Source organism: Montipora capricornis, chromosome 10, assembly GCF_036669925.1.
Source record: "Montipora capricornis isolate CH-2021 chromosome 10, ASM3666992v2, whole genome shotgun sequence".
NCBI lineage: Eukaryota > Metazoa > Cnidaria > Anthozoa > Scleractinia > Acroporidae > Montipora > Montipora capricornis.
In genome coordinates, this window is record NC_090892.1 from 2,985,501 (window position 1) to 3,010,500 (window position 25,000).

The 25,000-nt window shown below is 39.3% G+C and overlaps 1 protein-coding gene across 1 annotated transcript in view; it reads left to right on the forward strand.

Annotated features, from left to right (window-relative positions):
- Window positions 1-25,000, forward strand: part of LOC138019025 (uncharacterized) — a 141,127-nt gene that overhangs the window by 54,798 nt on the left and 61,329 nt on the right. Inside the window, 13 exon segments of the mRNA XM_068865690.1 lie at window positions 4,996-5,067; window positions 5,591-5,662; window positions 5,981-6,052; window positions 7,337-7,408; window positions 7,808-7,879; window positions 12,684-12,764; window positions 12,872-12,943; window positions 13,163-13,231; window positions 17,142-17,213; window positions 21,239-21,310; window positions 21,780-21,857; window positions 22,097-22,168; window positions 22,908-22,976. Coding sequence (XP_068721791.1) covers window positions 4,996-5,067; window positions 5,591-5,662; window positions 5,981-6,052; window positions 7,337-7,408; window positions 7,808-7,879; window positions 12,684-12,764; window positions 12,872-12,943; window positions 13,163-13,231; window positions 17,142-17,213; window positions 21,239-21,310; window positions 21,780-21,857; window positions 22,097-22,168; window positions 22,908-22,976 — 945 coding nt within the window.

The following is a 25,000-nucleotide window of genomic DNA, read 5'->3' on the forward strand; positions in this document are numbered from 1 at the left end:
TAAGGGATGGGAAGAGATATTCCTGACCCAGTTTTCGTCTGTCTTGTGGCGTTTCTTGTCTTTGGTTTATGAAAGTCGCGAAAGTTTCAGTTCTGTCTTAATGCGGTATTGTTCAGTTGTTTTCCAAGCTCGTCAGTCAGCAATGTTACGTATAATGTAGAGTAAGTTAGTTGGTATAAGTTTGAGTTTGTCAAGTCATTGCTGTAGTCTGTTGTTGCAGTAGTTTAGTCTTCTGTGACAGTCATTAATCTGCGCTCGGATCAGTCGTCTGTACAGGGCTTTGACTATCTGGATAGCCTCTTGTGTGTTCAACGGAGACTTCAGTCGAAGACCAACTGGAACAAGGCCAAGATCTTTGCAGCAGTGGTTGAACCAGAGTTGTTGTTGTCGCATTCATCTGATGTTCCTTGCATAACTGATGTAGTTGCTGGCAGGTCGTTCGCTCTGTCGTTCAAGTGAACGTAAAATCGTAAATGGTTTTAACCCAGGAGTCGTATCATAATTGTTACAGAAGGCTAAAACTCTACAACAACAGACTACAGCAACGACTTGACAAACTCAAACAACTTATACCGACTAACTTACATGACCTTATACGTGACATTGCTGACTGACGTGCTAAGAAAACAACTGAACAATACCGCATTGAGACAGAACTGAAACTTACGCGACTTCAGCGAGCCAAAGACAAGAAACGCCACAAGACAGACAAAAACTGGGTCAGGAATATCTCCTCCTGTCCCTTAAACAAGACTGAGACACAAAATCTCTCCTACGGACTGAAACATCCAGTAACGCCGAAACGTATACCGACTGAGACAATTGTATCCAGTGTTGAGGCAGTTCTGTCTTGTCAAAGAGAATTATCTGAGCCGACCAAGGACAACATTAGAAGTAGAGGGCTCGGAGGCCCATACGATGGCTAGCGCCTCTCGCTCAGTTTGACTGTATCTGCGTTCAACGTCAGTAAGGCTGCGACTAGCATACATAATCACTCTGAATTCACCTCCTTGTTTCTGGGCAAGCACAGTGCCCAACCCCACCGGGCTCGCATCAGTAATAACATGTGTAACAGCTTCTTTGTCATAGCATCCTAGAACTTCTGCTCAGGATAACTCTTCTTTCATCTTCTGAAAGGCTGCAGCTTGGGAGGGCCCCCATTTAAACTCAGCGCTCTTTTTCAACAACCTTCAAAGCGGTTCTGAGACAGTTGCGAGATCTGGAATAAATCTTCCACTGTAATTCACCAGACCAAGGAACGACCTGACTTCAGAAACAGATTCGGGCTCTCTTGCATCTACCACAGCTTTCACCTTGTCTGCCGCCACCCCAACCCCATGGCTGGAAAGCACATGGCCCATGAATGTCAATTCATTCGTGGAAAATTGGCACTTCTCCAAGTTAAGGGTAAGGCCCCATTCACTTAGGTGCGTCATCACCTTTCGCAGTTGCTCGTCATGTTGTTCCTGAGTCGCACCATGCACTATGATGTCATCTGAGATGTTATGTACTCCCTCAATGTCTTGCAACGTCTGCTGGATAACCTGTTGATACTTTTCTGGGGCTGATGATATTCCAAACATTAGTCTCTTATACCTATACAGGTCTTTGTGTGTAATGAATGTTGTAATTCCACGAGACTCTTTTGACAATTGAATTTGGTGGCACCCCCAACTTAAGTCCAACTTGCTGAACACTTTACTGCGGTTCATGTCTTGAAGCACATCGTCAATGGTAGGGATGGGGTACCTTTCACGCTCAACTGCACAGTTCGCTTGCCTCATATCCACGCAAAGTCTCACCTCCCCGTTGGGTTTTGGAACAACCATGACAGGACTGACCCATGAAGAACTTTCTCTTTGATATCCATGGTTTCCAGCTGATCCAATTTCTTCTCAATCTTGTCTCTTAGAATGAATGGTGGTCTGCGCAGGGGCTGTACTGCAGGAGTGGCATCATCTTTAACATGCAACTTTAATTGGTACCCTTTTAGCTTCCCCACACCTTGAAAACATTCTTTAAATTCTTCCACAGTGTCACTGCTTATATTTATGGGAGTTCCTATTCGGAGAACCTCGAGCTCAGTTGCTGTCTCTCGGCCCAACAAAGGCTGTCCTTTCCTTTCAATCACTACAAATCCAGTTTCACAGACACCTTCGCACAGGACTAAACAAAACAACCGATAACTTTCAGAGGCTCACAACGCACATAAGCATACAACTTCCGATCACATTTCTGGGATTTACATTTGATTTTCTGGGATTTCAGCTCTTCCCATATCCTTTTATCAATTACATTAGTGCTTGCACCAGAATCGATAAGCACTTCCACGGATACACCTCCAAGTTGAACAGTTACCATCCCACCTATGTTTCGGCTGTCCACAGTGAATGCATACTCATTGTTGTCACTGTCAGCTCCGGACCTGCTGTCGCAAATTGAGTTCACACCATACTTCCCCTTTTTTCGTACACCCTGGGATGAGAAGTTTTCCTGGCTTGATACGTTTTTGGTTTGACAAACTGCGGCAAAATGCCCTATTTATGGCACTTCTGACACTATGCGTTTCTCGCTGGGCAATATCTATCAGGACTGAAATGACCTTCTCTGTCACACCGTTAACATCTGCCTTTCCCTCCACGACTCTTGTATTGGTCAGCGGTTTCCTTATGATAGACGCGATTTAGTTGTTGTTGTTCACCACACATCGCTTTCAATTGAATATCTAGGGCCTCAAATGAACGAGCAATTTCTTGGAGTTTCGCTGGTGTTAAATCGGTTCCCTTTATCAACAGTTTTTGCCGTAATTCTGACGATGGGCACTTATCAATGACTTGATCACGAATCGGCTCATCAGCATTTTCCCAGTTGCAGTTATCTGCTTGCTTTCGTAATCGAGTAGTAAACTGATCCACCGTTAATATAATTTCTCCTACTTCTTGTTTGACTCTTCGGAAAATGTGCCTTTCATAGGGCTCATTTAATTGCGTGCTGAAATGGGCGTGAAGAGTTGGCAATGCTATCTGATATTCGTCAGCGTGATCATTTTCTCCTTCTGCCGCTCCTGGATCTTGCAAGGTTTCGAACAATTCCTGTACTTTAATTCCGGCCCAATGTAAAAGCAAACCTTTTCTTCGGTTACTGTTTGTAATTCATTTTGCGAGGATATAATATTCGAACGCTTTTTGCCATTTTTTCCAACAAGGCGCTACTGATGTCATAGCACCTTTGCAAACTCCAACTCGTAACTTGGTGTTGCCATGCCGTTCTTAAACTGAGGACAATCCCGTCCTCATCGCCAATGTTGTATTCAGTGCTTGACAATAATTCACAACCGCATTCAAGATGCATTTAAGCTCAAAACATCACTAATAACATTCTCCTGCTCTCCTAGTATCCTGTATGTCCATCATGTGACCGACACTACAGTTATGCAAAACATCAAGGAACACGCCCTGACAAGTTACAAACGAACAATACCACTCTGGTTACGCTACGTTGACGATATTTCACAGCTCTACATAAAGACGAAATTGACGATTTTCATGAACATCTCAACAGACAAAACACCCACATTCAGTTTACCAAGGAAGTCGAGGATAATGGTAAGATTCCTTTTCTTGACTGCTTGCTCATCTGGGACAACAACAGACTAAAGATGACAGTTCACAGGGAACCCACCCACACTGAAAGACTCCTTGACGAATCACCTTACAATCCTACGTCACACAAGGCTTTGACAATACAGACCTTAATGAGACATGCGCTACTGGTTTGTGACTCACACGACAGCTTAGCAGACGAACATAAATACTTAGACAACGTTTTTAGTAAGAAAAACTACAACTGCGAGTTTGTTACATGCGCAACACTTACCATACAGTTATGCAAATCCGTTGAAGACAGCAGTTCAGTCGGTTGAAAGCTCATAGTCTTTTAAAACCTTTTACCAGAGAATGATTATACTAATGTCTTATTTCTTATCATGAATCCTGGTAACGGATCTTCAATATTTTTACATACAGAACCTAATGCAACAAACACTAACCTACCTCCACAGTGACTATACCCTGCATCAAAGGAACTTCTGAGATTATCACTAGGATCCTACAGCCTTGCAACATCCATGTTGCTCACAGATCCATCACTACCTTATGAAAACTACTGACTAATGTCAAAGACAAAGACCAACCTAAGGACAGACAAGGAACAGTTTATAAGATCAAATGCTGCGACTGCCAGGCCACTTATGTCAGTGAGACCAGAAGAAATTTGAACATTAGACTGACTGAACACAGACGAGCAACAAGGAAAGCTGACATCAACAGTAACATTGCTGACAAACCACAGAATGGACTGGGACTCGGCTGCATGTGTTACGTACAGCACTAACTACTACCAACGGATCGTGCTGGAAAGCTGGTTTACTAACTTAGAACAAACACCAATAAACTGATGCCTACAACTTCCCGCACTCTGCAAACCACTCATCCACAACATCAACAGACAAACAACACACTGATTTACTCTATCAGAGTACTGCCCAACGTATGCCACAATACAGGTACATACCTTAGACCTATACAGAGACGGATCGAAATGCACCAATCACTGTTTAGTCTTCCCAGCCAATTACATCTAGGCTCAACCGACAGTCGATAACATCGCGAATAAGTTGACCGACGACATCTACGACCTGAGTTTTTATAGTATCTGCTCAGCTTGTTGAAACGTCAGTCAATGTCATCTCAAACAGTCCTTCTCAGGACTACACTCGCCCAGACGATCGTACTTTATTTAATTATAAAATAAATAGCATTTAGATAAAAATCAAAGCGTAAAATATTACCAGTCAAGTGTTGAGCAATCACACTTTGAAAATCTCAAGGAGTATATTTCATGAGTAGTCTCACAAGAAAGGCCAGACTTTGCAAAATGCATGGAATAGTCATTGGTCTTGTGGCATTCTTATGTCCTTAAATATTTTCTTTTCAGATACATGACCAACAACAAGTTCAATTTTAAACACGAAAACCAGTTTACGAATTTGTCAAGACTTACTCACTTGTAAGTATCAGTGAATATTGTAGATTTACAGTACTAGCAAAAGTATGCCGCATAAGGAAATTTGCGAAAGGTTGTTCTGGATTGGGTTGCTCCCTGTGGGAACAGTTCAAGTGCCAACAACCATTAAATGCCATAACTACAAACCATATGCTTTGGGGAAGGATTTGCCTAAAATCGGGAATCCGGAACGCAGTGAAGAGATGAGATGAAGAGATGAGATGAAGATGAAGATGAGATGAGATGAAGAGGACTCTCAGGAAAGCAAAACTAACTTTTTCGCTTGTGACCATACATAATTATAGGCATTACAGTGTATATTATTCACCTCAGTGTTAACAAAGGTGTGGATATTTATACCTCCACGTTTGTGATTGTTTAAAAAAACCTTCACTGTATGTGCATCTTCTATACTTTACATATTTGTAACAAGAGCTCCATTTCAGTTCCACCATGTCTTAAAAGATATGAATAAGGCCAATCGAAAAAAATGCTAATGAATTAAAGTTCCTTTTTTATATTCTAGATACTTGTACAATAACCTCATAGATGTTGTGCCAAACACATCATTTCATGGACTATCATCTTTGCAGTACTTGTGAGTGCATTTTATTACCTCACTGCTTGCATACATTTAATGTGGTGCTGTATCAGTGGGGAAATGAAACACAGGAATGGGTTTATCAACTAGATTGAAATGGTCACGGCTGTAACTTTAGAAATTTGAAAGCTAGGGAAGGGCTAATTCTCGAAACATCAGCGGTCAAATTTCTTTATGGTGGTCATGATCAACAATTAACCATATCAACCAGTTGATAAACCCATTTCTGTGCCTGCATAATGTGTTATTTTATCTCTACAGTTCACTTTGCTTTCTTGCAGTGGCTATCAACTCACTGTTAGTTTACCTACACAGGTATTTACAAAACAACCAGATATGCAGGATTTTAAAGGTTATGTTTAAAGATTTATCTTCACTGAATGTGTTGTAAGTACAGTTGTTGTTGTCTTTTGGTTTTAGTCAACTTGGTTTCTCCTTGGATCAACGGTCCATAATATCAATAATAATATTATTAATTTGTATGCTTAGGCTACTCTTAATTAAGAATATCATCATTTCTTGGAAACGATTTATCATGCAAATAACAGTGGTAGAAATTAAGGGTCGTCTGGTCATCTTAGATGACCAGAAGACCCTGATTTTACTGGGCGAACAGTTTTTGATAAATTTTAATGCCTGGTTGCCTGCAAAAAAAAAAAACAGTGCACAGTCTGTTATGTATTACATCGATTAGTGAAAATTTGTGGATGTGTCACATGACGAGATATGGGAGACTAAAAGCACAATTGGTCAGACAATTGTAGTCCCATTGTTTTAATCTTGTATCATTAATTTTATTGGCCAGGTTATGTAGTAAGAACAACTCATTCAAAATAGAAAATGAATTAATCGTAAGCAGGACTTACTTGTCAGTTTTCTATTGTCAGTGTGCAATGGTAGTGTATAGTTAATAATCATTACGTGTAAGTTGCCACAAATTCACAGGTTTCGTTGCCTGGGTTTGGAAACAGGGACAACATGGATTTTTCTTTTTAATTTCATCTAGTGGGATAATGTTTTTCCCTCAGGGGAAGACAATAAAAGTTATGCATACGGTCATTATAAAATCAACACACTAAAACAATCTAAATTATAACGTTTACTAATAAAGTCTACTAATAAAGTTTACTGCTAAACTTTACTCATAACGTTTATCAAATGACACGCTATGGTGATTACAGTTCATGAATGCATCTTCCAAAGTCACTTCCAATAGAATAGAAACCAAAATGGAAATAAACATTATTTGAGAAACAATTTTGGTAAAAAAAAATGAAAGTTGGGATTGGTTAAAACTGACTTGAATATGGGAAAAACCCTTCATTTTGTTTTCATGTTCCATTTGATTGATTATGCAAATATTTAATCATGTAGTTTTTTGCTTGGTAATATATATATTTTAAAAACATATAGATTAATTTTTTTGGTGAATTTTGAATGCAACGCAAAATCCATCGCAAAATCCAACGCAAAATCCCAAGGTCAAATTTCAACGCAAAATTTTATGCATATTTAATTAGTTTTAAAGTTGGTTTTTTGCACTTTGTTAAAATCGTATGTAAACTTTGTTTTATTCAAATTGTTTAAAATGCCCCAGTACCCCAATCACTATACTACTTATAAGAACTCCAACATTGCTGCTGTAAAAAGGTCAATTCCCTTTCCTTCCAGAAATCTGGCTGACAATGATATTGCCTTTATTGAGGATGGAGCTTTTTCTGTTGTGCAGACATTTTCTCGTTTGTAAGTTTAAAAGAATTGTTGTGCACTTTATTACAGTGGAACCTCCACTCAAGTGACACTTGTGGCCAGGTCAGGTGTACCCTGAACAGATGTTAGAATGGATACAAAGAATAGTTTGAACATTTTTCTGGGACCAAATTCTGTCCCCTGAATGGAGGTTACCCATGAATAGAGGTGTACGTCCCAAAGGAGAGGTTCCATTGTCTTACGTGAATATTGCAATTCTCAAGTATCAAACAGTGTAATAGATGGTCAAAGATCGTAATTCATTCTTTGTAAAGACGTAAAACATGTGATTACTCACTTTGCAACCTGGTCTACCTTTTAACCTTTTCTTAATTCTGAATTACCCCTAAAATAAGCTCGTTGTTCTCATGATTATTTTTCTTAATTTCGTAGGTATCTTTCAAATAATCAACTGACAACACTTCCAGTGGATGGAACCTTTCATAATAAGCAAATTTATGCATTGTAAGTTAAACATTAATGTCACAAATATCTATTGTTTGATTACCATTCCTTACCTGCTGGCTTTTTTTAAAAAAAAAGAAGTGTCCTTTTTAAAGGCCCACATTTTCCAAAATACCTCAGAAATTTTGTGTGCGGAAAACCATGCACTCAAGACATTGATATACGACCAATCATATCATGTGTTAGTTCAGTGTATAGTTTTTACAAACCACTGCAATGACTTGGAGCCTTTACTAAATTATTGTTAAACTTATTATTTTTACTTGCTTACTATTATCTGGGTCTAACATTGAGTACATTATTTTGAATACTTGAGAATTAACAACTGCATTGCTAAGTGGGGTGCCTGAGACATCCTGGAGCTTCCACTATTGGCAGCCAGCTCCAAGATGGAGACTGCACCAATGGCTGGCAAAACCCGTCTAACCAGTCATGAGTCCCCACGCCCTTGAGAAGACAGACACCCCTCACACTGATAAACAGTGGAAATATAGGGGGGGGGGGGGGAACCGCTAAACGCTCCACACAAAATGCTCCTTCTTCTGGCCACACCATTGAATAAGCTGTACAATGCAAAGCACGAGGAAACAAACACGTGCAAATATAATAAAAGCACTGACAACCATTGACTGCAGTCGCTCCTAGTTGTTAACTCAGTTAAACTGCATTTAACTTCATTAATCATGGTTGTTTCATAACATGCAAAGTTAAAGGCAAGGAAACAAGCATGTTGCAAGCTCACTATTGACGGAGTGATCACTCCACTACAATGGAAACTTTATTTGTCTTCGAATACAGTTGTAAATCTCTCTACATATAGGCAATTAACAACTGGCTGCTTGAAATTGAGTGATATACTTGTATACTGTATTTTCAAATGAATAATATATATATATATATATATATATATATATTACAGTTTTATTAAGTCTGGGCTATCCCAAGTCTTATTTCTACGACAGAATATAAAATATGTTGCTCTAATGGCGAGACTTATCATTTTTTTGATTATATAGTGTTGTTGCGTTTTGTCAATGCCAATGTCATTCATCATTTCTAAAAACGTAGAGCATTCGTTGGAGAGAACACCAAGGGAGCTCATGGAAAGGTTTACAAATTTGACAGATCTGTAGTTACTTCTCATGTCTTTGACCACGTTCATGTATTTTTCTTTTTTGCGTTCTACATTGTTTTTAAGGTTAGATTCAAAACCAACCGTTAGTTCTAGAATATATAGGCACTTGGACTGTATTAGGAAAAGAAGATCTGGACGATAATTTTCACCAGTTATAATTGAAGGACTCGGAAAGCCATTGACATCAGCATAGAGTGAAGAGCGATCATTAATTACAGGTTGAAGTGAATTGGCAATGAAGTTGAGAATTGAGTCGTGTCTCCAGGTGAAGCGATCAAGGTAATGTTGACAACCAGCGACAATATGGAGGAGTGACTCAGGGTTAAGGCAAAAGGAGCAATCGGGACTTTGTGATAATCCCCATCTTGTCATATTCGTACGTGTAGGAAGGGAGTTGTTGATGTAGCGAATGGTAAAATTGTAGATGTTCTTGGGTAAATGAGACTGGGCAGACGACCAAATAGAGTTAACAGATGACAATGAGTGCTTGATAACATTTGCAAAAAGAAACCTTGAGATGTTAAGTGGTGTTGCAGTTTGTCTTCTTGATTCGAACGGAAGTCTTTAAGAACTTCCTTGGTGGATTTGAACACATCGTATTGAATATTGGTGTGACTGCTTGACGACTTCCAGAGATCTTATAGGGAATCATTCCGTGACTCTTTTAAGGAATTGCGGAGAACTGTTTTGCACTGAGTGAATTTAACTGAAGGAGGACAAATATTAAGGCCAAATTTATTGCGTTCTAGAAAAACATTACTCAGTGTACCTGATATCGGGATTTCAAGCCATTTTCGAATATAGCCGTTCACTATAGAATCAAGATTTGCTATTATCCAGGTTTTGATATGTCAGCTACAGTAAAATGCCAGGACAGTTTAGATAGAACATAGCGGCTGTACAGCAGAAGTTTGAATTTGGGATGCAGTGGTTTCTCATCAATGTCACACATCAAGTCTTGTACAAGAAAGGACAATTCTGACATGTGTTGGTTGTTAGACATGTTGAAGTCAAAGTAGCGTCCTAAGTAACGAAATGATTCACCCATTTCCACACACGGGACAAGAACTCCATTTATCAACAGTTTAGGTAGATATTGGACAGATTTGGTGCACAGTTTCCGTATTCCAAAAGTAAAACATTTGTCAACCCTTATTATCATATAAGACCATTGACACCAGATTATAAAGCGGTTGATTAGGTGCTGATTTTCTGATTCCTGACCACTTATAACAGCGGCGTCGTCTGCGAACTGGAACCAGTGGATCGGATTTAAGAACCTTAGGGAAAAGCCAAATTGACGATATTTTTCAGATTTAATGTGCTGGAGAAACGTGTTAAAACACAAGTTAAAAAGAAGAGGGCTGAGGCAATCACCTTGAAGTACGCCACGACCAATAGATATAAACGGAGTACGAAATTCATTGGTAATTATAGAGGTTTTGAAATCAGTGTACAGACTTTTAACCAGAAGTTTGACATGATCAGGGATATGGTGGTAATCAAGAGCGGTTTGAATCAAATTGTGATGAACTCCACCAAAGGCGTTTTTGAGGTCTAGGAGAGTAATGACAAGAGAACGCTGCTTGGTACGAGCTTTGTTAATGATGTCAGCCATTTGAGCAGTATGCTCAAAAGTTCCTGAGAGACCAGGTGTAAAACCTTTTTGAATTTCATGTTCAATATAATTATTAGCGGCAAGGAAGTTGAAAATGGCATTACGAAGGCACGAGGTAAAAAACTTTAAGGGCACAGATTGCAGAGTAATTGGACGAAAGTTGGCAGGGTCATTAACGTTTCCTTTCTTGTGGATGAGGATTGTGCATGCTTTCTTCCATTCGCTTGGGACGGATCCAGTTGACCAAGCCGTACGGATAATTTCAGATAAATAGGTGCGAAGAAACGGACATCTTTTAAAACAAATGATTGATAATTGATCTAAGGGACAAGGAGAACCGGAAGCCTTCATTTTTCTAATCACATTTGATATCTGTTGGTATTTAGGAGGTTCAAGGTTAAAAGGAATTACAGGATCAGATAACGTTGGTATCCAGCTTGGAATGTTGAAGACTTTGGTCGGATTTAGTGACGATAGAGTTCTTGTAAAGTAATCAAAACACTCGTCCATGGAGAATGAAGGGAGCATTTCGGCTTTTGTATTGAAGATCTTTTTGACATAACCTCAGAAATTTTTAGAGATGGAATAATCATGATTCATCGGGTCAGTGTTGACTTGAGAAGTGTTGTTTCGCAGCTTGTCACGCAGTAGGCGAGATACGTATTTTATTTCAGCGATATCTGCGCTAGCGGAGTGTTTTAAGACTTTGAGAGATTTCTTCAGATCATGTTTAGATTTGTCTTCGTACTTTTTTATCAGGCGTTCATCAGTAGCGTGTGTGACTTGACCAAAGGTCATAAATAGTGTCGTTTAAAAGTCTGATACTTGAGCTGAGATTCTGAGCCGTGATTGGATGATTAAGAAAAAGGACTGATTTGAAATATTCGTTGGCCGTTATCCATTGATCATCAGATTTAGGTAGATTTATTCCTGGTTTAATATCAGGAAAACCATATTCTCCAGGTTCAAGAGAAGAGACACCAGAGGTTATTAAAGGAACACTTCCATTGCCATATTCTTGATCAGTGAGCGTGATATCATTGAGGTCAGCGCGAAGTTGATCATTCAAACCCAAAACAACTCTACAGCTCCTTTGATGCATCTTTAATCCTCTGTTTCCCTTACAAAGTTTACCACAACAGCACTTTGTGAGACAAACACGAGAAGCAGTGTCTGCTACAGGATCATGATCATTCGGGAGTTGTTCCTCTCCAACATTGTGACGTTCCGGTCGATGAATTCGTTGTTTGCAGCGCCACGCATGGCGGCCCAGCGAGACAAAATCTTTTTCACAGAAAGAACAGACGACTCCAGCCAGTAAAATGAACAGAAAACGTGGATAGGCCATTTAAAAGCAGCGAAACAGAGATTAACTAATTAAGATATCAATTCAAGCATAAAATGATGATAAAACTGGAGACATGTACAGAGCGTGTTTGCTCTGCTCGATGTCGATAATAATAATAATAATATAGTAATAATAATAATAATTATTATTATTATTATTATATTATTATTATTGTGTTTTATGGCAGGGTTAAGGGTTATTGTTTTTAAATGTTGGCATATCAAACTAATCCTCTGGTTGTTAAACTCTACTTTTTGGCAGACATCTTGTTTTGTTTGAGTTTAAAAATGTGAGTGGAAGTGCTTTGTAATGATGCATGCTGGCATGTCCTGAATTTGGTTTCCCAGCTTTGTGCCTAATAATTATATGTTCCCCACTAGAGAGAGGCTTGACTGTACCAATAGCTTGGAGGAAAAGAGACCACTCCTCTGTGTTGAAATTTGCTTTAATCCGACCACCGTCCTTGATCTTGGATGGGATGGTTCAAAATGCACACTTCCTTTATATTTACCTTTAGTGAGTTGACCACCAAGTAACTGGTGTGCCTGCTCAACACAGTTAGTTTCGACCCAGGGAAGAGGTTTCTAGCTATCAGCCCAGCAAATATTATCTTATTAAGAAAAGAACCTTTTGCGAATAAATTAGTTTCATAGGTCTAGAGAATAGAAAACGATTTTCATTGTATCTATTTTGGCAACTGCAGGGATCTTCGAAATAACCGAATCACATCAATACCAAGAGGAACATTTGTTAATGTAACATACTCTGGCTGTGGAAGTACTTGGTAAGAACCTTTTTTGTGTGTGTCTTTAGTCCCCATTTTGTGTCCTTTTTTATGAGACTTTTTCCCACCTGAAAATCTTTGTAAAATTAGTTTTTCTTTTCTATTAGGGATTTTACTGGCAACAGAATTTCGTCAATTGAAACTGGAGCATTCCAAAATGTGAAATGTGGTTGCAGACTGTAAGTGTACACTTATGCACTTGAGATCATGATAATTATCTGTGCCCCTTTGATTCTAAGAAAATGAGTTGGTTCATGCTCAGCCTCAGTTTATTAATTTATTCGTTTTTTGTGCATGTGGCACATATATTAGTTTGGAAAGGATCAGAGAAGTGAAAGAGTGAAGGCTATGCTGGACGGTGGATTGTGTACTTTTTGTTTTGTTTTTCCTTTTTACAGACGTGTCACTGGAAATGTCTTAAAACGTATTGGATCCCATGCTTTTGATGATTTGGATGTGTGCCAAATGTAAGGAAAGGGAAGAAAGGAAAGGAACTTTATTGAAGTGTCCAGTCTTCTAGCACTGGAGCACTTATTGGCGACACTGTAAACTGAAATCAACATTTAACACAAACCAAATGTTGGTTTTTGAGGAGAGGGGAAAACCAGAGTACCTGGAGGAAAACCTCTCGGTCCAGAGTAGAGAACCAACAAACTCAACCCACATATGACGCCGAGTCTGGGAGTCGAACCTGCGCCACATTGGTGAGAGGCGAGCACTGTCACCACTGTGCCATCCCGCCAAGCCTTGTCAAACCAAAAAGAATAGTAGCTTCTCTCTTTTACCTTTGTCTGTAAGCTTGGTTAAAGATCAATTAGAAGTTTGTTTACTATGAATGATATGTAGGAATGATGCTCTGTGAAAGAACCATGTGTTGGGCGGAGGTCACTTTTCTTGTGAAATGCACGCTTCGATAGCTGAGCTCTAATCGGAGAACTCAGTTCAAGTGAAATAAAATGAAATCAAAGTAAATCAAATTAATGTTGGCTTTTTTTTTTTGTTTGTTTTTTTTTCCTCCGTTTATTATTTGACTTGTACAGTTACATTGAAAAAAAAAATACAATTTCTCTACGTATAGGAGGTTATTACGGCTAAACGGTTACACGTACACACACACTGACATACGCACACACGCACGAAAAAAAAAAACAACAACAACCTTGGGATAATATACAAAAAAAGAAAACATTCGCTACACTTATAATACTGGAAACAAAATTACGACAGAGGCTTGAACTTCCACTTCTTATGAAACTTTAAATAGACTTATAGTAGATTTCATCTCGTTTCTCCTACACTGGTAAATTACAGATTTTCCTACCAAAATACAATAATTTAAAAAGTCAAGATCGTTTCCACAGACGCCAATAATTATTTTCTTTCAAAGATAAAGTAATGTCTTCTTTCATGTTTTTAAACCAAAAAAAATTAAAAGTCCATCAAGAAAACTTGTGAAAAGGGGCAAAGATGAAATAAATGTTCCAATTCTTCTCTAGAACGGCAGCAAAACAGCAAACATCTAAATCTACTTTTCCCAATTTCTCTAGTAGAATAGTCGTTCAATTTATATTATTAAGAATTTTAAATTGAAAATCTCTTAGAAATATTTCCATACAGACTTCATTAGGGAGAAGGTAGATCTCGGATAATTCTTTACGAGTAAAAAAAAGTATTATGGTATTTTTGAAAGCGGCCTATTGCTTATATTTTTTATTCTTCTGATATTAATTTTTTAAAAAGTACACTAATTTTGAGCCGATCCGGTTATTAACGCTTAAAATTTTATACTTTCAAACGGCGTTCTTCTTAAGTCTCGTTTGGAAGCTAACGGGCAGGTGCCAAAAATTCACTGTTTGGCTTATTATAATCGTTCAGATTGCTTTATCCGTGTTACATTTCCCTAATCCAATAAGACTAGTTTTGGCCTTAAATGACCTGGGCAATGCGTTCTCTTCATTTTTAGAGCCCCCATCAGCATGACAAAGGTTTTGTTGTAACTTTTAAATTGTTAATCCTTTTTGACTGTGTATTGTCACATTAAAAAAACAGATGTGATTAAAAATTTATAAACCGTAAAAAAAAAAAAATGAAATAAAACAATTAATGTTGGCTATTGCTGAGAGGGAAGGGAAACGTACATATATGTAGTAGTGCTAAAACAAAACTGAATATGGCAGCGTAGAGAATGATCAAACTCACAAGTGAGGCTGTCTGCGGGAATGAAACTTGTGCCTTGCGGTGGAAGGCAAGTACTTTCAAGTACTTTCAACGCTACAACAACCCCTAAATTGTCCCTTTTTAGTGCAAATGCTGACTAACTATTTCCAACTATACAGTTCAAAGGATTGAGGAGATAAATCAGTTGTTTGTTAGTATTAGTAAGTTAGTCGTATAAACATAACAACTTTCTTTAATTTTCCAGACATGTTTCGACGGTACATCCGTCATCTTCAGTGTTACATATTTTGAAATCGCCGTTGAATTTAAAGCGCGCACGATCTTACAAACTTCGTTACATTGCGTTTTTAAATCAAAACAGAACAAAACAAAAAATTTTAAATGGGTGACGCTTAGTTCCTTACAGGGAGAGAGTCAGGTTAATGTGTTTCACCTGCTGGTTGAGATCGGGCTTCTCCCATTTTATATACATGGATTCCTTAAGCTTCACTTGGTACTTAGTGGCTGCAGAGTCCAGGATCTCGAAGCAATCTGGTGTGCAGGATGCCTTACAAAACTCTGAACTCTGCAGATGTTTAAAAACGTTCGAAGATCTGTCTGAAAGTAAGTGCTCGCGCACTCGTGTGGAGAAGTGTCGGCTGGTTTCACCAACATAACAAGCATTACAACTTGCACACGAAAATTTATAGACCACACGCGTGCAAAGCCCTACAGGGACAGCATCTTTCACATTAAAAAGATTCCTGACTTTGAAAATAGTGAAGACTACCCTTCTAAAAACAGGATTAAATAACCGATTAGCAAATTTGCGTATACTCCTCTGTGCCGTGACTGAGAAGTGCCCAACGTAAGGGATTTTAAAGAAAAACTTAAATGTTTCCTGGGGCTCGATTCCTGAATCAGACTGTGTTTTCCCTCCCTTGACTGCTGTCTGAATATATTAAGAAAAATATTTGTTGATAAGGTTCTCAGGGAAGAGATTCCTCCGCAGAATGACAGACAATTTTTGAAGGTCAGTATGGAACCCCATCCAAGTGTTGTTTATCTTAAAAGTTCTATCAATCAAGGTTTTGATTAACCCCAATTTGTAGGTAAAGGGGCAAAAACTCAGATAACTGGTGAGCAAACCTGTGAAAGTTTTTTTCCGGGAAGCGGTGGTTACACTTTGGTGCGGGTCAGTGTTATTGATTAGAACATCTAGGAAAGGTAGAACATGGTCAGCTTCCCGTTCCATTGTAAAGCGTATATTGGGGTGTTGATTGTTGATGTAATTGAAGAAAAGTGTTGCATCCCGTTCAGAGCGGAAAAGGCAAAATGTATCGTCTACGTAGCGACGATAGAATAAGACCTCTGAATCCCTGTATTGATCCAACCATATATTCTCATGGTGACCCATAAAGAGATTGGCGAGAACAGGGGCAAGGGGGGACCCCATGGCTACACCATCCACCTGGTCATAGAAGTTACCCTTGAACAGGAAGTGAGTTTCCTTGGTAGCAAACTCAAACAACCTTTTAAGCTCATGGTTACTAAGTTTCAAACCTGGGTTACCCTCAGTTATATACTTGACGGCAAGGTTAATACAATCATCTAGAAGGATGTTGGTGAAGAGGCTTTCAACATCGAAGGACACCATTAACATCCCATGCAAAGATAGCTCATCTGCAGAATTCAGAGTTTTGTAAGGCATCCTGCACACCGGATTGCTTTGAGATCCTGGACTCTGCAGCCACTAAGTACCAAGTGAAGCTTAAGGAATCCATGTATATAAAATGGGAGAAGCCCGATCTCAACCAGCAGGTGAAACACATTAACCTGACTCTTTCCCTGTAAGGAACTAAGCGTCACTCATTTAAAAATTTTTGTTTTGTTCTGTTTTGATTTAATACGCAATATTGACAACGCAATATAACGAAGTTTGTAAGATCGCGCACGCTTTAAATTCAACGGTGATTTCAAAATATGTAACACTGAAGATGACGGATGTACCGTCGAAACATGTCTGGAAAATTAAAGAAAGTTGTTCTTTTTATACGACTATCAATATTGTTGCTGCTATCTAGACCTATTAGTAAGTTGTTTGTACAATGCACCCCCCGGTCATGCACAATTATTTGTATGATGCTGTGACGTAAGAGAATGTTAATGGATGGGCCATTGCAGCCCTACACAATTAGCTTTTTTATTTGCGTTGCTTAGTGAACTGAATAGCATGGAGTTAACAACATTGGTGAGTGAGACTTTCAGGAGTGTGGCAATTTCAGGAAGTTTGTAAGTACTATTTTACTCCCTGGTCAGGTTCTTTATCATTAGAAAAAGTTAACATTTCAACCCTGAAATTTTTTAATACCATAATGATTGTATCAGTTTGATCATATGAAACAGACCTGTAGCATCACTCCTGAAGTCCTGAACTGATTTACAAGTATTACAAATATATAGATATACACGGCATGTATGGAAAACAGGCTTAAGTTTATAACATCACAGTTGTAATTAGCTACTATGGTATATGTTTTTGATGGTTTGAATTATTTTATTACTCTGTATTTGTAATCCTCAAGACACACGGCCCAGATATATGTATAAACAGTATTTGGTACTACTACTGTCGTGTATGTCACATGTCGTGCATGTATATCATGAAGTAGGAAAGGAGCAGTATGGGAGAGAAGAGTAAAGAGTAAAGAGAGCACATGGTTGACTTGTTGTGTGTTTCTTCGGAACTACGACGTAGTTTCACTTCTCCAACTAGTTAAACCTCCTCTAATTTATGTACTAAGAGGACATGACATTGGCGACGAGGATAAGAACAGTACAAGATGTCCGGCTTTGAGCGAAAATGGCGGTTGAAATACGATTTCTAAGTTCGACTGTCACTTGGATCCCGCCACGTTGGGACCACGCTGAGTTATTTGCGGATGGCAAAGGTCTTATTATCACTGAGGCTACAAATGCAACCACAAGGCAATGAAGACGAGCGATGCTACTCCATTTCGCAGGCCCAGATGTACAAGAAATCTTCTCTACTCCTGCAGATACCGGTGAAGCAACCGATTTCGCCGCAGCTGTAACAGCATTGAATGGATATTTTCTTCCCAAAGTCAATGCAGCCTTCGCCCGTCAGAAATTTCACCGACTCCAACAAAAGGAAGGTGAGACTGTTTTGCAGTTTGGTACTCGATTAAGAAAAGAAGGAAAGGATTGCAATTTTGTTGTAGACTTTGACAACCAGATGAGAGATGCTGTCCTGTGTAAATGTAGGTCAGACTGTGTAAGGCGTAAATTGTGAGGAAAGAGCTTACGGTTAGGTTGAGGAAAGAGCTTACACTCGCTCACACGCTAGAAATCGCAGAACAGTGTGAAAGTGTAGACCACCAAATGTCTCATCTCAGTGTGGGTGAGCCAAGCAAAGGAGATGCAAACAGGGTTTACGAAAAACCTGAGCGACCTGATGGTAAACAAAACCGAAAGAAAAAAGGAGTTCATTGCTATCGTTGTGGGTCGAGTGGGCACCTGGGTTTGGCATCCAAAATGTCATGCTAGAGGCCAAACCTGTAGGAAATGCAAGTGGAAAGATCATTTTGCTAGCGTCTGGAAAACCAAACCAAAGAAACCAGGAGTTAATCGAGTACAAGAAGAGCTAGAAGCTAATAATGGGGAGCAGGTTGATTATGCTTTCAGAGTCATTAATGAAGTTCACTCAAATCTGCTTAAGTTGTCTATTGGTGGGGTAGAACTAGAAATGTTAGTGGATTCTGGAGCCACCAATAACATTGTTGATGAAGAAACTTGGGAAGATTTGAAAGCTAAGAAGATCAAATGTAAATCAGAACCTGCTCCAATTGACAGGAAGCTATATGCCTATGCATCCAGCAAACCCCTCCCAGTAAAAGGTCGTTTTATTTGTGAAGTGTTGATTGGAAAAGGGAAAGCTCAAGCTGAATTCCTAGTCATTAAAAGAAAAGGAGTACCACTCCTCTGCAAAGATACTGCAATGAAGTTAGGTGTGCTGAGAATAGGTGTTGATGTCGCTACAGTTGCTGAAACCAAGCAGACACTGCAACAACAGTTCCCAGAAGTATTTAGTGGGATTGGAAAGCTGAAGTCTAAGCAAGTGCCATTACACGCAGACCCAAAGGTGAAACCAGTTGCTCAACCGCTGAGGCGAACCCCCTTTAAATTGCAGGAGAAAGTAGAAAAGAAAATTCAGGAACTGTTAGACTGTGACATCATAGAAGAAGTTGATGGGCCTATAAGCCATGGGTGAACCCAGTAGTAATTAATCTGAAGGCGGATGGGACATTCGTCTCTGTATTGATATGAGGCGAGCAAACGAGGCCATTTTACGTGGTCGATACCCCATACCGACCGTAGATGAGCTGCTACACAGAATGAACGGCTCTAAAATTTTCAGCAAGCTCGATTTAAAGTGGGGATACCACCAGCTGGAACTTAGTCGAGAGTCGCGCCAGATCACTGTGACAACCTTCGTGACACACAAGGGCTTATACAGATATAAGCGCCTATTGTTTGGGGTGAGTTCAGCAAGCGAGCTGTACCAACATGAGATATCTACGGCTCTGGCCGGAATAGAGGGTATGAACAATATCTCTGATGATATCATTGTGCATGGCCCAGACCAGAAAACTCACGACCAGCGCCTTCTCAAAACCATGGAACGCCTCAGACAGCATGGTTTGACTCTCAATGCTGACAAATGCCTGTTCAATGTGGACAGACTGGTTTTCATGGGAATTCTTCTGTCTGAAAAAGGAATTAAAACCGGTCGATTTGAGAAATGCAAGGCTTATGCGCCAGCTGCAGGGGAACTGTGCGTGATCGGACAAGTAGTCCTAAGAGTTACCCGTATCGTACTGCCAAGCAAGCTAAGGTCCCAAGCAATTTCTTTAGCACATGAGGGACACCTAGGAATTGTTGGAACAAAGCGGAATTTGAGAAGTAAAGTATGGTGGCCGGGCATCGATAAGGCGGTGGAGAAGTTCTGCAAATCTTGCTATGTATGTCAACTGGTTGCACACTCCAATGCACCTGAGCCGTTGACGTCAACGACATTGCCGGAGGGTCCTTGGCAAGACCTGGCTGTAGACCTACTAGGACCACTCCAATCTGGACACTCGATACTAGTTGTTGTTGATTATTATAGTCGTTACTATGAGTATACAATCATGAAATCAACCACCATTGTGACAGTAATTGACAATCTAGAAGAGATTTTTAGCCGTCACGGTCTTCCCATAACCATCAAATCAGACAATGGACCGCAATTCATCTCTGGAGAATTCCAAGAATACTGTGTGCAGAATGGATTTGTGCATCTCAAGACAACACCGAAATGGGGGAATGGGGAAGTTGAGAGGCAGAACACCTCCGTAATGAAGAGAATTCGCATCGCCTAAGCTGAAGGGGTCGACTGGAAGAAGGAGTTAAGAACATATGTGACGAAATACCGGAGTATTGATCACGCCACCAGTGCCAGATGGAATTGTGGTACCCACCGCAGTACCAAGCCAAGTGTTAAGTGAACCGGCACCAGCAGTACCTGCCACACCACAGAATGAACCTCCAACCAGGAGTACACTGTCAGCACAAGCAAGTGCAGAGATGGAAACGAGGCAGTTGCAGTCCGTATGGACATTGCGATTAATCAGGCAATAGTACCTAGCATGCCAGCAACACCGAGGTTGACTCAAAAGCCTTAGAGGTAGAGGAGACCTCCAGAGAGATACAAAGACTATGTTTTTAAATAACGAGCTGATCTCCTATGAGATGTTTACTGAATGGATAAATCAAAGAACTTTGTGATTAAGGTTTTTGTGATTGAGAACATTGTGACTTTGGTTTTAAAAGTGTTCTTAGGACACTCATTCGGAGACAATTTGAGCTTTTGACTTAGTCGATTTGTGTATTATGTAAGGAAGTTTACCTTTTAAGTTGAATTTGTATGCTTTCTGTTTACGCTCGAGTTGGACTTTGTTTCCTCGAAGAAAAGGAGGGATGACGTGTATGTCACATTTCGTGCATGTATATCATGAAGTAGGAAAGGAGCAGTATGGGAGAGAAGAATAAAGAGAGCACATGGTTGACTTGTGTGTTTCTTTGGAACTAGTTTCACTTCTCCAACTAGTTAAACCTCCTCTAATTTATGTACTAAGAGGACACGACAACTACTGGTAGAGGAGCAGTGATTGCTTGAATTATTTTAATACTACTTACAAATAGTTTTCATTACTATTGATGCTGACTGTGAATATTCTAAATAACATTTTTTCCAGGATGCTGTATAGCAATAAGATTGCTACTTTTGAGGAAAATCCTTTTCTCTCAGTGACAGTACGCGGGAGATTGTAAGTTAAACCACAATAACTGGATTCAACTTAAGTGGACATCGTTTAACCGAGGAAGGAATATCCAGACTGTAATATAAGGTTCTCCATTAAATTGTCACTTATTCCTAATTATCTTTATTAACCCTCTGATACGAGAATGAATTTTAGAAGTAGCGAATATCTCTAAGCATTTAGGCATCCAAAGTAATGTACAGGAGAGTTCAGACTTCAAACACCAGCGATCCCTATACTGTAGAGATCACTTTGTGGGTTCTTCAGCATTCCACGAAGTTCATGTGCCATGAAACGGACGTATAGACTAGTTTATCCAGTAATCTGAGACGACCAGAAATTTAAAGTAGCACTGACCACCAAAATCAAGTGCTGTTCCAACTGTGCATAACATAAGAAGACGAACACAGCTTTCTTACAAGTACAGGTGTTCTTCATCTGTTGTAGTAATCTGATTAATTTTGTTTTGTCGTAGAGGACTTCAAAACAATGCCATACAAGCCATAACGGGAAAACTGTTTGGTGACTCACAAACATCATACATAAACCACCTGTAGGTATCTTTGTGCAACTCGCTTTCGAAATGTTTTTCATTGTGGAATTACTTCCAGAACTTAGGTTCCTTTTCAGAGGAATTATTTGATATATGCTGTTTTCAAGCTGCTCTCGTTTCTTCTCTTTAGTGATACATTCTTTCCTCGGTTGCTACAACACCTTTATATTTCACTGAGCCATCAAGTGTGATATTTCAAGGGGTTGTACCGCGCTTAATTTTTTGTTTCATTATTTTAGGGAACTTTCAAACAATCAAATACAATCCATTCATGATGATGCTTTCAAAGGGGTAACAGAAATTTCATATGTGTAAGTTTACTGTTTGAAAGTTTGTGCATCTAAAATATGTATTAATTTCGTTAGCAAGAATTTCGGCTGTGGACTTCTTTCCTCGGACAAGATTATTGAAATAATGTGGTACCCAATATGTACACAGGAGTGAGACATTTTTAATGGGCGGTATTTATGTAAAGGTTCTTGAGGAAATTTGTCTTACCTTCCCCTCAGAGTTGAGCAGGTCAATTTTAGTTAAGTTGACCCAGCAGTGCTTGCATGATTTTAGAATATGTCTGGCCACCCAAACTGTTTAATAGCACTATAACTTCCCCAACTCTTTTTTCACTCCCCCCCCCCCCCCCCCCAAGGAAAAAACACCCTCAACCCTACATCCACGAGAGAAAGTTCTTTTGTTTTGGTTCCCGGTTTAGGGCTGAGAGAAAAGTTTACCACGGTTGTATGATTGTAGAATAGGCCCCAATAGAACACACTTTGCAATTCACGTCGAATGTCCCTTTTCCTAAAGAGTGTTAAAAGAATGCACACCGTTAAATTGGTCTTCTCAACCAGCAAGATTTAAGTACTATTTTTAATATGTTACACCTTCAGGTATTTGTGCAAAATTCAAAAGAAATCGTATTTTGATCCTTTTGCCTCTGGCCGGGAAATTTGTTTTACAATTCAGTTTTATGAAACACTACCCAAAACGAATTTATTAAAGCTAAACTGTTGTGAATATTACATGTCCTACTTTGTTATTCTATCAATACAGAAGTCTGCAGAGCAACAAGCTGACAGCATTTCCTTCAAAACCCCTAAAAAACCCGAATCCGTCTCGACTGTGAGTGGTATTGGAATTGTAGTAAATTTTGTGACGATCAGATACAAAAATACAAGTAGTTGGATGCACATAAATTTTAATAGGCGTCACGAAGTGCCCCCCAACATCAACATATTCGTATTCTCAGTATTGGACTGGAACTAGCTTGCAATGGAGGTTAAAGCGGAGGAATCTTTTCAAATGCAAATAAGTTTCAATATATTCCCCCGCATTAGCCTCCATTGCAAAGTAGTTCCAGTCCAATACTGAGAATACGAATATAGCCTATTGGGCGTGCCTCTAATTTCCTGTCTTCTGGACATACGTGCTTTTTCCATGCAGTGAGTTCTTCAGTTTATTAACATTACGTATCTCTTCAAACATAATTCAGTTTGGGTTTTGAAATATTATAGGTTGATGCATAAGGCCGGGTAAAATTTAGGATTAATCAGGAATGGTGCTTTTAGAAGTTGCCGTGAAATTGTACGAGTCACGCAGCGACAAGAGAAATTTCAGCAACTTCAGAAATCCCAAGTTATGATTAATCCTTATTAGTAAAATTACATAGGTGATTATTGAAAATTCTCTGCACTTATTGGTTGGCCTTGAGGTAATTATTACGCGATAGTCACTTAAGCGGTTTTTTCCAAAATGGCCGCAAGCCCTTTTGTCGAGGTGACAGACAAGGAAATTAATTGTTTTAAAGAAAATGCATATTTTTCAAATAATCAGCTATGTAATTATACAAAAGCAATTATTCTCCTCAGGCTCAGTGTATCGGTGAATAAAAACCTCAACTTTGTCTCGGTTTTTATTCACCGATATCCACCTCGCCTTGGCGAGTAATTGTTAAATGTTACGAGAAAACCTTCAATTACTTGTTAATCACTCCAGGGCAAGAATTTTTATGGGAAAAAAAATTTTCGAGTCTTGCCATCGCTTTAACTTTGCGTTAACTCTGTTTCAAAGCAAAAAATTGTTTACTCGTAGCAGGAAATTAGTTCATGTGATTGTCAAGAAGAGGAAACACCCACAGTGATAAGGAGCATTTAAAAAAACTTTCAACTTACCCAAACAACCTTTAAGCAATAGAACTTAAAGCGGTTGATTTTTTACATAATTGTTCTCATCGACGATTCGAATACCCCGGGTGCTATAGGTTTTATTTTTCTTTCGCGATGAGCGGTTAACCCGCTTAACTCCGAATGTCGAAATGAGACGGCTTGGCTTGATATTGCGGCTTCGCCGATCATAGAGATCACACCAAAGGAAAAAAAACCTTCTGGTACCCAGGGTAAAATTTGAAAAGCTTGCATTTATAATGCTCCATCCATCTGCAGAAGTCGTAAACAAAGTTATAAATTATTGAATAGCGTGCTTTCTACAGTACACAATTTTTAAATTAAGCAACAACAAAGTTTATGCCCTATCAGACGAAGGAGCTGACCTCTGACTCAAAGGTTCCTTCCTTCCTCGGGACTGTATCATGCTTTAGTGAACTGGTTATCCATCCATCAATCAAATGCATTCCTATTTCACTGTCTGATGTTACAAATTCGTTCATTTTGGAAAATCCCCAGTTTGGTAGGGTAAGTGGTTGTTGCTATGGTTATTGTGATAACTTCTGTGATTGGTGGATTAAGCAGAGTGCAGTTAAGGTTATTTCCTTGTTTTGCTCCGCGCATCTCGTACTGCGCATAACATTGCGACTTCGGCTATGGCGGGGTTTCACACGGCCATCTGAAGAAAGGGAACAAAGGACGCTTTTGCTGTTCAAGAGCTTTTAAGTGCATTCATGATATTTCTTCTCCGTTAAGAAGGCGTTGTTTTGGAACTCGCCCCAGTCCTTTCGCGGAAGCCGAAATTGCCCATTTGCCATCCATTTATCAACGTGTTGCGAAGAAACGAGCACGGTGAACCCCATTTTAAATGGCCCTATTTACTCGTAATAGGTACACGGAAAACATATTTTAAGGAGAAAAAAAGGTGGATAGTAGAAGTTGTAGTATTTACCTATAAATGGCGTGAAACTGCATTTGGAGCCT